This window comes from Nerophis ophidion, linkage group LG01, assembly GCF_033978795.1.
Source record: "Nerophis ophidion isolate RoL-2023_Sa linkage group LG01, RoL_Noph_v1.0, whole genome shotgun sequence".
Taxonomy (NCBI): domain Eukaryota; kingdom Metazoa; phylum Chordata; class Actinopteri; order Syngnathiformes; family Syngnathidae; genus Nerophis; species Nerophis ophidion.
The window spans coordinates 76,701,875-76,716,729 of NC_084611.1; the positions used below are offsets into that span (position 1 = coordinate 76,701,875).

The window sequence follows — 14,855 nt, forward strand, 5'->3', positions numbered from 1 at the left end:
ATATGTATATATATATGTATATATGTAGATATATATATACATATATATGTATATACATATATATATATGTATATATGTAGATATATATATATCTACATATATATGTATATACATATATATATACATATACATATACATATATATATATATATATATATATATATATATATATATATGTATATGTGTATTTCAATCTATTTTAGCGGTTACTCCTGCTTGCTCTTTCTCAGTGTGTAACATGTTTATCCTCGTACTCTCGTCCTCCATTATAGGAAATTCAATGTATTTGCTGCAATTGAAGATTGTTGATTTAGGGCTTTGGATCCACATGGTGTATGGCGATAGACAATTAGCTGCTAGCTGTGCCTTTGTGACAGACTGAGCATTGAAAACAGGAATTGATGTTAGAATATTTGAAAAGCAAGCAAGTAAAAAAAAAAGAAAGCAAACACGCTAACCTACCTTGTAAACATCAAGCTCCCCACATTGGTGGTCAAACCTGGTGTACAGCTCGTTGAGCATGGTGATCACTTGCATGGGCGTACAGAGCGAGCAAACGGCGGTGAAGCCCACTAGGTCAGAAAACAACATGGTGACCCGTTCAAACTTCTTGGCTTGTACCGTTTGACCTTGCCACAGCTGCTGCGCCACGGTGCCAGGGAAGATGGAGAATAGAAGGTCCACCGTTTTCTTCTTCTCATCCTCAAGTGCTTGGTGAGCCTGCTCCAAGGCCGATTTGGCCTTCCCGAGACGTTTCTTCAGACCGTCCTGGGCTTTAGCCTGTTCGCCCACCAAGACCACGTCACGTAGCGCATTATGAATAGGGATATCGGACAGGTAGAGGCCACGACCCGTTAGCTCCTCCAGCTTATCCACGCATGGTGATCCCAAGAACAAGATCACGTTTGATTCGGAAACGTAGATCATTTGGCCCTTAAGGTCCATCAGCTGAAACGAGAAACAATCAGTGAGAAGAGTCAATTCTTGGAATTCAGGTTAATGGCAACCCTTCTTACAACCGCGGGAAAAAAATGAACTCACCAGACTTGGAGGATGTTCATTCAGTTGTTTAACTTTATAGAAAATAAATAGTAAACAGACATGACACAAATCTATAGTTGGTTTCAAACTTTCTGGATTAAAAAAACCCTCAAAGAAATCAATAACACAAATTGTCGTGGTCAGTTTCATTTTTAGATCAAGTAGAGCGGGGCTATTCAACTACATAATGAAGAGGGCCGCAGTTTTAAGAGCCCAAGGGTTCAGGGGCCAGACATCGAAATTTGGATGTTTCGTCAGAAAGTGCCTCAGCAGTTTATATTCCTTTGAGACTGTGTCTACTTAATTGCAAAACACAGCGACTTACACACTAAATTTATTATTCTGTGCTCACTACTCATTTCCAACATGCGCCGCGAGACATATAGTTAACAGCAGGAATAAACAGAAGCTCCATCAAAAAGTGCCTCAGCAGGTTATATTCCTTTGAAACTGTCCATCCATCCATCTATTTTCTACCGCTTATTCCCTTTGGGGTAGCGGGGGGCACTGGTGCCTATCTCAGCTACAATCGGGCGGAAGGCGGTGTACACCCTGCACAAGTCGCTCTTGAAACTGTGTCTACTTAATTGCTAAACACATCGACTTTCACACCTAATTAAGTATTTTATCCTCACTACCCTTTTCCAACATGCGCAGCTAGACATATAGTTAACAGCATGAAGAAACAGAAGCTCCAGAACAGGGGTCGGGAACCTTTTTGGCTAAGAGAGCCATACAAGCCAAATATTTTTAAAAGTATTTCTGTGAGAGCCATATATATTCTATAAATATATATTTCTAACACTGAATACAACTAAATGCGTGCATTTTTAAGTAAGACCAACATTTTTAGAGGATAATAAGTCTTTATTGTTTTTAATAACATTGTTATTCTGAAGCTAAGCAACACTACATAAAATACTTCTTACTGTTAATGCACCTTTTTGAACAGGTGCCGTAGAAACCGGAGGGATGAATTAAAATGCATGACAATGTTTTATATTTTGAATGTTATTTTTAACACTGTGATTACCATTGGAGTTACTCATTACTCATCGCGTTAAGCAATGTCAGCTAACATCTATCTGAGAGCCAGGTGCAGTCATCAAAAGAGCCACATCTGGCTCTAGAGCCATAGGTTCCCTACCCCTGCTCCAGAAGTTTTGTTAACGATTTATGTTCCTTCTTTTGGAATTATTTTCTTTCCTCAGTTGTTATTTCTTTACACTTCTTCTTTTATTTTAAACACTACAAAAGTCTAACATCCATTGTGTATTTTACATAAATAAAATAGAAGGTGTAGTATTAATACATTCACACAATAAACTACAGATGTTTACGCTTATAGAAATTAAACAACTACCACAGCAAACATTGCACACAATGAATGTGGCTCAACACAATTAAACATAAGGTGTACCGTTATCGCCCTCTACTGTTCTAATTTAACGCTAGATGTATTAAACTACCTTTGATCGTCAGAGTTACTCAGCCAGAAAAACAACACGACCACGCATACAAACATAATCACTGAGTCATCATTTTTAATGCATCCATACTTGGTTGTCCAGTCTCTGTTAAAAGTCGGATTTTCAAAATTTATTAAAAAAAATGTTTTCAGGGTCGATAGTGCCATTTTTGGTTGGAATGTGTTGTCTTCTTCTAATCACTTCATTGCTGCACTATTATGTTGGATCCACTATGGACTGGACTCTCACAATACTATGCTAGTTTGGTCAGATCTAGTCTAGCGGTTGGTGCCAAAACAAAGTAAATGCACAAGTAAGTGGACACATTTGTTATTCCATCAATCGAAAAGATGTTTGAGGATGATGACATCATTTTCAAGATGATAATGCATTTTGCCAGAGAGCAAAAAACTAAACAAACTATCCTTAATCAAAGATGCATAAGGTCAATGCCATGGCCTGAAAATAGTTCAAATCTCAATCCAAAATGTGGGGCGGAAATGTAAACCATGGTCCATGACAAGACTGTAATCTGCAAAGCTCATCCAACAACAATAAATAAGAGAAAGTTGGAGCAAGAATGATGAAGTACTGTACTGTTGGTCACTCGTTAAGTCAGGGGTAGGAAACCCATGGCTCTAGACCCAGATGTGGCTCTTTTGATGACTACACCTGGCTCTCAGATAAATCTTGGCTGACATTGCTTGACATTGCTTTTATCCTGCACTACCATGAGCTTATGCAACGGAATTTCGTTCTTATCTGTGTTGTAAAGTTCAAATTTGAACGATAATAAAAAGGAAGTCTAAGTCTACGTCTAAGTCTAAGTCCTAACACGGTAAGAAATGAATAATTCCGCTGGTAATCACAGTGTCAAAAATAACGTTCACAGAAATACTTTTTTAAAATATTTGGCTTGTATAGCTCTCTCAGCCAAAAAGGTTCCGGCCCCCTGCGTTAAGTCCATGCCTCAGAGAGACTGCAAGCCAGAGGTGGTGCAACAAAGTTCTAGTGCTGTGTTGCAGTGTTTTTTTGTTTTTGTTTTTATCCATCCATCCATTTTCTACCGCTTATTCCCTTTCGGGGTCGCGGGGGGCGCTGGCGCCTATCTCAGCTACAATCGGGCAGAAGGTGGGGTACACCCTGGACAAGTCGCCACCTCATCACAGGGCCAACACAGATAGACAGACAACATTCACACTCACATTCACACACTAGGGCCAATTTAGTGTTGCCAATCAACCTATCCCCAGGTGCATGTCTTTGGAAGTGGGAGGAAGCCGGAGTACCCGGAGGGAACCCACGCATTCACGGGGAGAACATGCAAACTCCACACAGAAAGATCCTCAGCCTGGAATTGAACCCAGGACTGCAGGACCTTCGTATTGTGAGGTAGACGCACTAACCCCTCTGCCACCGTGAAGCCCGTTTTTGTTTTTAATGATTCCATATTTTTGTCCTTCAGAATTGAGTTGATTCATAATGTTTTTCAATCTGCTTGATCTAAAAATTAAACGGTTGCTGACTACCGCAATTCATTGATTTCTTATAGTTTCTTGAAGTCAACAAGTTGCCATTTGAAATGAATAATGTTTTGTGTCATGTCTGTTATCGGCCTTTTTCTGCTGAATGAAATAATGAACATCCTCCAAAACTGCTGATTCCGTCGTGTTTGCCAGGGGTTGTACTCAGGGTGAGAGACTGTCCACCTGTTGATGGACAGTGATTGTGAATGGAACATTGCGTAGGAAATGACCTCACACCGTCACACAGGTCAGCTACGTGAATCACGACACAAACAAAGACCATAAAAAGAACTACTGTAGAAGACTTGGCCTTTTTTCAGTTAACTTACAGGAAGTAAGATTGGATTTATATGTCCTTGGACAAAACACAAACCAAGTTGCTCAGGACATGTGACTAAGAAACACAAAAGATTTGGCAGCTTTACAATGTGCAACTGCGTCAGCAATGCCACCGCCAGAATATTTATTTATATTCAAGCGGAATGCTTTTTCTAAACATGACATCTAACAAAAGCCCACTTGGATTGATGTTCTTCAGACATATTTCATATGTTTATTGTCTTGGAGTTTAATACAGTTGGTTTCTATTCATATTACTGTGTTGATACAAATATAAGACATTTTTTTCCACATCAGGGGTCAAGAGAATCATACATGCCAACCAACAAGTGGTGCTCCAAAACTTCTCCCCCAGTTCCAGCTTTTCTTCCTGCCGCCCTATCTCAAAGGCTATTAGCAAGTTGGCAAAGATCGAAGGATAAGTTATGATGCTAATTTGATGAGGTAGTCATTAAATATCCATCCATCCATCCATTTTCTACCGCTTATTCCCTTTTGGGGTCGCGGGGGGCGCTGGCGCCTATCTCAGCTACAATCGGGCGGAAGGCGGGTACACCCTGGACAAGTCGCCACCTCATCGCAGGGCCAACACAGATAGACAGAAAACATTCACACTCACATTCACACACTAGGGCCAATTTAGTGTTGCCAATCAACCTATCCCCAGGTGCATGTCTTTGGAAGAGGGGGGAAGCCGGAGTACCCGGAGGGAACCCACGCATTCACGGGGAGAACATGCAAACTCCACACAGAAAGATCCCGAGCCTGGATTAGAACCCAGGACTGCAGGAACTTCGTATTGTGAGGCAGACGCACTAACCCCTCTGCCACCGTGAAGCCAGTCATTAAATAACCGTAAGAAATAAGTAATTTCTGGACTATAAGATTATGCTTTTATCCCATTCTTTGAACCCTGCGGCCTATACAATGCTGCGGCTAATTTATGGATTTTCTGAGTTCACAAGCTTCACACGCCACCCATAAATTTAGCCTCGGTGGACCAATTGAATTGTTCACATTAAATCAAACGCACTCAAATGACACAAGCATTCGGTCAGCCATTTAGCGCGTCATAAATTCACCCTCATCGTGGAGAAGACATGACAAAATTCACACGATGCAGTCCCCCCAGCCATTGACGAAGACCAGGTTCAAGGACTGCCATTGTAATTATTACATTTGTGAATAAACACAGGAGGTTGTGTAAAAAGTTCCTGGAAATACTTTTGTTGTTGTTTGGTTATTTCAGTGATATCGAACAAATAATTTCAGGTCATCTCGTATCTTGGATTAAGGTAATTTGGTAATTCAATATTATCATGTTTAGCCAGGCAAAGTATTACAACGGTCCCCAGGTTCACATGTTTAAAATGACATCCATTTTTGGTCTTTGTCTTTCAGGTATCCATCCATCCATTTTCTACCGCTTATTCCCTTTCGGGGTGGCAGGGGGCGCTGGCGCCTATCTCAGCTACAATCGGGCGGAAGATCCTGAGCCTGGATTTGAACCCAGGACTGCAGGAACTTCGTATTGTCAGCCAGACGCACTAACCCCTCTTCCACCGTGAAGCCCTCTTTCAGGTATCTTATTTTAAAAATAATCCCCAAGAAGGACATATGTCCCACTGATTCTGCATTAGGGTGAGTCTATTTGTGTGATGCACGTAAACTTTAATAGTTTTTCCAACTTTCTACATATTACCTTATTGCAGGGGTCACCAACGTGGTGCCCGCGGGCACCAGGTAAGGACCAGATGAGTAGCCCGCTGGCCTGATCTAAAAATAGCTCAAATAGCAGCACTTACAAGTGAACTGCCTCTATATTTTACATTTTATTTATTTATTAGCAACCTGGTCTCGCTTTGCTTGACATTTTTAATTCTAAGAGGGACAAAACTCAAATAGAATTTGAAAATCCAAGAACATATTTTAAAGACTTGGTCTTCACTTGTAAATAAATGTGTTTATTTTTTTTACTTTGCTTCTTATAACTTACAGAAAGACAATTTTAGAGAAAAAATACAAGCTTAAAAATGATTTTAGGATTTTTAAACACATATATCTTTTTACCTTTTAAATTATTTCCTCTTCTTTCCTGACAATTTAAATCCATGTTCAAGTATTTTCTTTTTTTTTATTGTAAAGAATAATAAATACATTTTTATTTAATTCTTCATTTTAGCTTCTGTTTTTTCGACAAAGAATATTTGTGAAATATTTCTTCAAACTTATTATGATTAAAATAAAATAAAATATTCTGGCAAATCTAGAAAATCTTTAGAATCAAATTTACATCTTATTTCAAAGTCTTTTAAATTTCTTTTTAAATTTTTGTTCAGGAAAATCTAGAAGAAATATTGATTGGTTTTTGTTAGAAATATAGCTTGGTCCAATGTGTTATACATTCTAACAAAGTGCAGATTGGATTTTAACCGATTGAAAGCATGTCATCAAAATTCTAAAATTAATCTTAATCAGGAAAAATTACTAATGATGTTCCATAAATTCTTTTTTTAATTTTTTCAAAAAGATTCGAATTAGCTAGTTTTTCTCTTCTTTTTTTCGGTTGAATTTTAAAGTGTCGAAATTGAAGATAAACTATGTTTCAAAATTAAATTTTCTTCTTTTTTTCCTGTTTTCTCCTCTTTTAAACCGTTCAATTAAGTGTTTTTTTCATCATTTATTCTCTACAAAAAACCTTCCGTAAAAAGAAAAAAAAAATACGACGGAATGACAGACATAAATACCCATTTTATATATATATATATATATATATATATATATATATATATATATATATATATATATATATATATATATATATATATATATATATTCATCAAAGGTAAATTGAGCAAATTGGCCATTTCTGGCAATTTTTTCAAGTGTGTATCAAACTGGTAGCCCTTCGCATTAATCAGTACCCAAGAAGTAGCTCTTGGTTTCAAAAAGGTTGGTGACCCCTGCCTTATTGTGTCACCGTTATCTGACATATTCGAAGTGTGAGTAGTTGCATTTGACTTTCCTTATACAGGGGTGAATAACGGTTTGTAATGTTCATAAATGTTACTTAAAAGCTTCGGTCGTACAGTTACAGTTAGTCAAACAAACGTATTCACTTTGAGCCTTGAACTAGAGATAGTCAAACCAAAAATGTATTCACTTTGAGCCTTGAACTAATGAATTCCCACTACATAATAAATGAAAACAACAACTCGGAAGTCAATCATAGTCAGTACTTGTGCTTGCATTCACGACATTTCCACTATCAGATCGAGTACACCTGCCCTCCCCCCTTTAAGGATGTTTTCAAACATGAGTCGTCTGCTTTCGCAGACAAAGTGAACACATGGGAAAGTATTCAAGCCAAAAGACCATCCTGGCGTTCTGCCATTGCTGAAAGGAAGCCTGAGAGCTGAAAGCATGAAAAAAAGGCCTCAGCGCGGGTACAAGGTGGTAACATCAAAGGTACTGCTTTTGTACACTTGACCTTTTACAGCTGTGGAACATGCCTGCTGTAACTTTTTGTTCCTCGGGAAGGTAGAAAGGATCAAAACCTAAGAGTGTTAATAACGCACTACAGAAGAGCTGTTCAACTAAATTCTTCTGAAGGTTACAGTTAAAAAGGAAAAAAAAAAGCTAAAGACTAGCGGGCCTAATTTATTACTTTAGTATTTTATTTTGTATACGATAGAATCGCAAGGCTGTGTTGTACCTTCGCATTTTACTTCACCATATTAATAATAAATACATGATGAATAAAGTTACACAGTACTGAATCAAAACAGAAAATATACAAAATATACAAATTTAAACCTGCTTAGTGGCCTAGTCGTAGTGGTTAGAGCAGGGGTCACCAACCTTTTTGAAACCAAGAGCTACTTCTTGGGTACTGATTAATGCGAAGGGTTACCAGATTGATACACACTTTAAAAAATTGCCAGAAATAGCCAATTTGCTCAATTTACCTTTAATAAATACATGTACAGTATATATATCTATATTTTAAAAATGTGTATTTCTGTCTGTCATTCCGTCGTACATTTTTTTTCCTTTTACGGAAGGTTTTTTGTAGAGCATAAATGATGAAAAAAACACTTAATTGAACGGTTTAAAAGAAGACAAAACAGGAAAAAAATGAAAACTAAGTTTTGAAACATAGTTCATCTTCAATTTCGACTCTTTGAAATTCAAAATTCAACCGAAAAAAAAAGAGAAAAACTAACTAATCTGAATCTTTTTGAAAAAATAAAAAAAATAATTTATGGAATATCATTAGTAATGTTTTCTGATTAAGATTAATTTTAGAATTTTGATGACAAGTTTTAAATAGGTTAAAATCCAATCTGCACTTTGTTAGAATATATAACAAATTGGACCAAGCTATATTTCTAACAAAGACAAATCATTATTTCTTCTAGATTTTACAGATTTTTTTATAAAACAAATTCAAAATAATTTGAAATAAGATTTAAATTTGATTCTACAGATTTTCTAGATTTGCCAAAATATTTTTTTGAATTTTAATCATAATAAGGTTGAAGAAAGATTTCACAAATATTCTTTGTCGAAAAAACAGACGCTAAAATGAAGAATTAAATTAAAATGTATTTATTATTCTTTACAATAAAAATAAAAAAATTACTTGAACATTGATTTGAATTGTCAGGAAAGAAGAGGAAGGAATTTAAAAGGTAAAAAGGTATATGTGTTTAAAAATCCTAAAATCCTTTTGTATTTTTTTTCTAAAATTGTCTTTCGGAAAGTTATAAGAAGCATAGTGAAAAAAATAAATGAATTTATTTAAACAAGTGAAGACCAAGTCTTTAGAATATTTTCTTGGATTTTCAAATTCTATTTGAGTTTTGTCTCTCTTAGGGCCGCGGGATAAATTATTAAGCATTGACCGGTCCGCGGATACAAAAAGGTTGGGGACCACTGGTCTATATGACATACCGTATTTCCCTGAATTGCCGCCGGGGCGGTAATTCATTTAAAACCTCTTCTCACTCCTGCGCTTACCAAAGGCATGCGGCAAAAGTAAGCATGCGCTAATTATTTTAAAACCTCTTCTCACTCCGGCACTTACCAAAGGTATGCAGTAAAAATGTTAGTGTGATATAAGCTTGGACCTTAAATCCTACTGAATAACTCTTAATCTTCTTCCCTTTATGCGATTTCAAATTACTGGTATAGAAATCAGCCTCCTCCATTTTGAAAATGATGACAGGGGAAGTGTCACTCGTGACGTCACGAGTTTGACCATGCGGTAATACTAAGCATGCGCTAATTATTTTGGGAAGCGAGTTTGACCCGGCAGTAATTCAAGGCAGGCGCATACTATATGCCCTGCGGCAATTCAAGGAAATACGGTATGTGCTCTGCTGTCATGAACTGCAAAAATGTCAATCAAAGATCTATAATGTGAGAGAAACACGCTGCTGTTTTTACGGATGTACTAAAAATACAGCAGTAAAAGCTCCCGTATATTGCAGAGTATCTGCTGTTTTTAAGGTCGTAGTGCAAAAACACTAGTCAAAGATCCACCATGGCACAGTAGTGCTCCGCTGCTTTTTGAGGACCTACTGCAAAAATTCTAGTCAAAGATCCACTATGGGCCAGGAGTGCTCTGCTGCTTTTAGGTATCTACTGCAAAAATTCTGGTCAGAGATCCTCTATACAACAGGAGCACCTGCTGTTTTTTAAGGTTCAATTGCAAAAACTCTATACAAATGGTCTGCTGTTTTTTAGGGACTCCCTGCCAAATGCTAGTTAAAGATCCTCTATACCAGGGGTCACCAAAGCAGTGCCCGCAGGCACCAGGTCGCCCGTAAGGACCAGATGAGTCGCCCGCTGGCCTGTTCTAAAAATAGCTCAAATAGCAGCACTTACCAGTGAGCTGCCTCTATTTTTTTAATTGTATTTATTTACTAGCAAGCTGGTCTCGCTTTGCTGGACATTTTTATTCTAAGAGAGACAAAACTCAAATAGAATTTGAAAATCCAAGAAAATATTTTAAAGACTTGGTCTTCACATGATTAAATATATTCATTTATTTTTTTACTTTGCTTCTTATAACTTTCGGAAAAAAAATGTTTTGAGAAAAAATACAACCTAATAAGGATTTTAGGATTTTTAAACACATATACCTTTTTACCTTTTAAATTCCTTCCTCTTCTTTCCTGACAATTTAAATCAATGTTCAAGTATTTTTTTTTTTTATTATAAAGAATAATGAATACATTTTAATTTAATTCTTCATTTTAGCGTCTGTTTTTTCGACAAAGAATATTTGTGAAATCTTTCTTCACCATTATTATGATTAAAATTCAAAAAAAATATTCTGGCAAATCTAGATAATCTGTAGAATCAAATTTTAATCTTATTTCAAATTCTTTTGAATTTGTTTTTCAAAAAAATCAGGAAAATCTAGAAGAAATAATGATTTGTCTTTGTTAGAAATATAGCTTGGTCCAATTTGTTATATATTCTAACAAAGTGCAGATTGGATTTTAACCTATTTAAAACATGTCATCAAAATTCTAAAATTAATCTGAATCAGGAAAAATGACTAATGATGTTCCATAAATTATTTTTTAAATTTTTTTCAACAAGATTCGAATTAGCTAATTTTTCTCTTGTTTTTTGGGGGGGTTGAATTTTGAATTTCAAAGAGTCGAAATTAAAGATAAACTATGTTTGAAAATTTAATTTTCATTTTTTTTCCTGTTTTGTCTTCTTTTAAACCGTTCAATTAAGTGTTTTTTTCATCATTTATTCTCTACAAAAAACCTTCCGTAAAAAGAAAAAAAAATGTACAACGGAATGACAGACAGAAATACCCATTTTTTAATATATATATAGATTTAATTATTAAAGGTAAATTGAGCAAATTGGCTATTTCTGGCAATTTTTTCAAGTGTGTATCAAACTGGTAGCCCTTCGCATTAATCAGTACCCAAGAAGTAGCTCTTGGTTTCAAAAAGGTTGGTGACCACTGCTGTATACAACAGAAGCAGCTGCTGTTTTTAAAGACATATGTGAGACAGGAATACTAAGGACCTGCAAAAACGTTTGTCGAGGCACTCTGATGTTTTAGGATTGTAGACCATTTTATGGACCAAGTGTAAAAACGCTAGTCAAATATCCTCTACGTCAGGGGTGTCAAACTCATACAGAGTGTGCCAAAATTTTAAACTGAACAAAGCCGCGGGCCAAGGTTGAACAAATAAACTTTTTAATAGGGACCCGAAAAAGTTTTGCATTGAATATTGAACGAGCAAGGCTTGTATAACTTTATAGTGACATGCAAAATCGATTTTCAAATATTGTAGCATCCCGGAAGAGTTAGTGTTGCAAGGGGTTCTGGGTATTTGTTCTGTTGTGTTTATGTTGGGTTACGGTGCGGAAGTTCTCCATAAATGTGGTTGTCATTCTTGTTTGGTGTGGGTTCACAGTGTGGCGCATATTTGTAACAGTGTTAAAGTTGTTCATACAGCCACCCTCAGTGTGACCTGTATGGCAGTTGACCAAGTATGCCTTGCATTCACTTGTTTGTGTGTAAAGTCCGCAAATAGTATGTGACTGGGCCGACACAATGTTTGTATGGAGAAAAAGCGGACGGGACGACAGGTTGTAGAGGATGTTGGATGCAGTGCCTCTAAGGCACGTCTCCAATGATGTTGTTTGGGTGGAAATCGAGAGAAATTCGGGAGAATGGTTGCCCCGGGTGATTTTCGGCAAGGGCACTGAAATTCGGGAGTTTCCCGGGAAAATTGGGAGGGTTGGTAAGTATGAGTATTAGCGGTGAATGCGGCGTTATAATACCGTCGGGCCAGCTCTAATGTTAATTTGATATTGCCTCAAGGGGCAAATTAAATTACACGGTGGGCCAAATTTGGCCCGCGGGCCAGAGTTTGTCACCCATGCTCTATGTGAAAGGATATCAGGGCCAGTGTAGTATCTCCGCCCTGAAGGACACATGAGTACAGTTTGGATTGCTGTTTCTGTCAGTGTGTGGAAATCACCAACTGGAAGTTGGCTCTTTACCTTGCTCTCTTCGAACGCACTGCGATGATTACAGCCTCCCCAGACTTGTAACTATTTTGAAACTAGTTCAACACGACGCTCTTGACATTTCAGTCATGTTTGTGCTCATCAGACGAATAAGCAATCTTTTTGTTTTCCTCCATCGCCGCTTCGCTCAAGTTTTACTAGCAAACTGACAGGCTCCCAGCTGGGAGACTTTTCAAACAAATATGGATCGCCTCTGACAGAAAGTCAGCGGTCGTGTTTACTCACGGAGACGTCTCGGTTCTCACCATGGCGACCGGTCCCCCCAACCACCACCTCCCACCTTACTTTATCAGCACGAGCCCGGCTGTGCCTCTGATGGAGAAAAGGCTTTGACATTTGCTTGTGATTTCGGTCGGTGGTAGAGCGCTGATCTCTCCCGCGGGCCGAGTGGTGCCGCTCAAAAGCTCGCAAAAAGGGAGGCCGATTTCTTTCTTTCAATTGGGTGGCCTTGTTTTGACATACCTTGCTCATGCTGTCTGTTCGGTAAATCCCATGCTTGATCCACATGAGGAACTAGTTGGTGGCAGGGCGCTGATCTAGATCACGGGCCGAATGGTCCAGCTAATAAGCTTGCAAAAATCGGCCCGATTTCTTTCTTTCAGTTGGGTGGCCTTGTTTTGACATACCTTGCCCGTGCGGTCTGCTCGGGAAACCCTGTGCTTGATCTGGACGACAAACTGGTCGGTGGTAGAGCACTGATCTCTTCCACGGGCTGAGTGTTGTTACCGCTAATAGGCTTGCAAAAATCGCCTCAATTTCTTTCTTTCAATTGGGTGGCCTAGTTTTGACATACCTTGCCCGTGCTGTCTATTCAAGAAACCCTTTGCTTGATTTGAATGAAAAACTTGTTGATAGTAAAGCACTGATCTTTACCTTGGGCCAAGTGGTTCTGCTAATAAGCTCGCAAAAAGGTAGCCCGATTTCTTTCTTTCAATTTAGTGGCCTGGTTTTGACATACCTTGCCTGTGCTGTCTATTCAAGAAACCTTTTGCTTGATTTGAATGAAAAACTGGTTTATAGTAAAGCACTGATCTTTACCTTGGGCCAAGTGGTTGTGCTAATAAGCTCGCAAAAAGGTAGCCCGATTTCTTTCTTTCAATTTAGTGGCCTGGTTTTGACATACCTTGCTGGTGCTATCTGCTCGGGAAGCCCTGTGTTCTATCCGGAGGACAAACTGGTTGGTGGTAGAGCACTGATCTCTACCTTGGGCCTAGTGGTTCTGCTAAAAAGCTCACAAAAAGGTAGCCCGATTTCTTTCTTTCAGTTTAGTGGCTTAGTTTTGACATACCTTGCCCATGCGGTCTGCTCTGGAAGACCCGTGTTTGATTCGGATGACAAACTGGTTGGTGGTATAGCAATGATCTCTGCCACCACGGACGAAGGGTTACCACTAATAGGCTCGCAAAAATCGCCCCGATTTCTGTCTTTCAATTGGGTGGCCTAGTTTTGACATACCTTGCCTGTGCTGTCTATTCAAGAAACACTTTGCTTGATTTGAATGAAAAACTAGTTTATAGTAAAGCACTGATCTTTACCTTGGGCCTAGTGGTTCTGCTAATAAGCTCGCAAAAAGGTAGCCCGATTTCTTTCTTTCAATTTAGTGGCCTGGTTTTGACACACCTTGCTGGTGCTGTCTGCTCGGGAAGCCCTGTGTTTGATCCGGAGGACAAACTGGTTGGTGGTAGAGCACTGATCTCTACCTTTGGCCTAGTGGTTCTGCTAAAAAAGCTTGCAAAAAGGTAGCCCGATTTCTTTCTTTCATTTTAGTGGCTTAGTTTTGACATACCTTGCCCATGCGGTCTGCTCGGGAAGACCCGTGTTTGATTCGGATGACAAACTGGTTGGTGGTAGAGCAATGATCTCTGCCACTACGGACGAAGGGTTACCACTAACTGCCTCGCAAAAATCGTCCCGATTTCTTTCCTTTAATTGAGTAGTCCAGTTTTCACATAACTTGCATGTGCTGTCTGGTCAGAAAACCCTGTGTTTAATTCGGATGACAAACTGGTTTGTGGTGGAGCACTGAGCTCTACCTCAGGCCGAGTGGTTCTGCTAATACGCTCTCAAAAAGGTAGCCTGATTTCTTTCTTTTTATTTAGTGGCCGGGTTTTGACATACCTTGCCCGTGCGGTCTGCTCGGGAAACCCTGTGCTTGATCTGGACGACAAACTGGTCGGTGGTAGAGCACTGATCTCTTCCACGGGCTGAGTGTTGTTACCGCTAATAGGCTTGCAAAAATCGCCTCAATTTCTTTCTTTCAATTGGGTGGCCTAGTTTTGACATACCTTGCCCGTGCTGTCTATTCAAGAAACCCTTTGCTTGATTTGAATGAAAAACTTGTTGATAGTAAAGCACTGATCTTTACCTTGGGCCAAGTGGTTCTGCTAATAAGCTCGCAAAAAGG

At 38.5% G+C, this 14,855-nt stretch overlaps 1 protein-coding gene across 2 annotated transcripts in view; it reads right to left on the reverse strand.

Annotated features, from left to right (window-relative positions):
- The window catches only part of gucy1a1 (guanylate cyclase 1 soluble subunit alpha 1), a 68,276-nt gene that overhangs the window by 21,620 nt on the left and 31,801 nt on the right, over positions 1-14,855 (reverse strand). For both annotated transcript variants that reach the window (XM_061911861.1, XM_061911870.1), the window contains one exon: positions 463-948. In XM_061911861.1, coding sequence (XP_061767845.1) covers positions 463-948 — 486 coding nt within the window. The remainder of the gene's footprint in view (positions 1-462; positions 949-14,855) is intronic.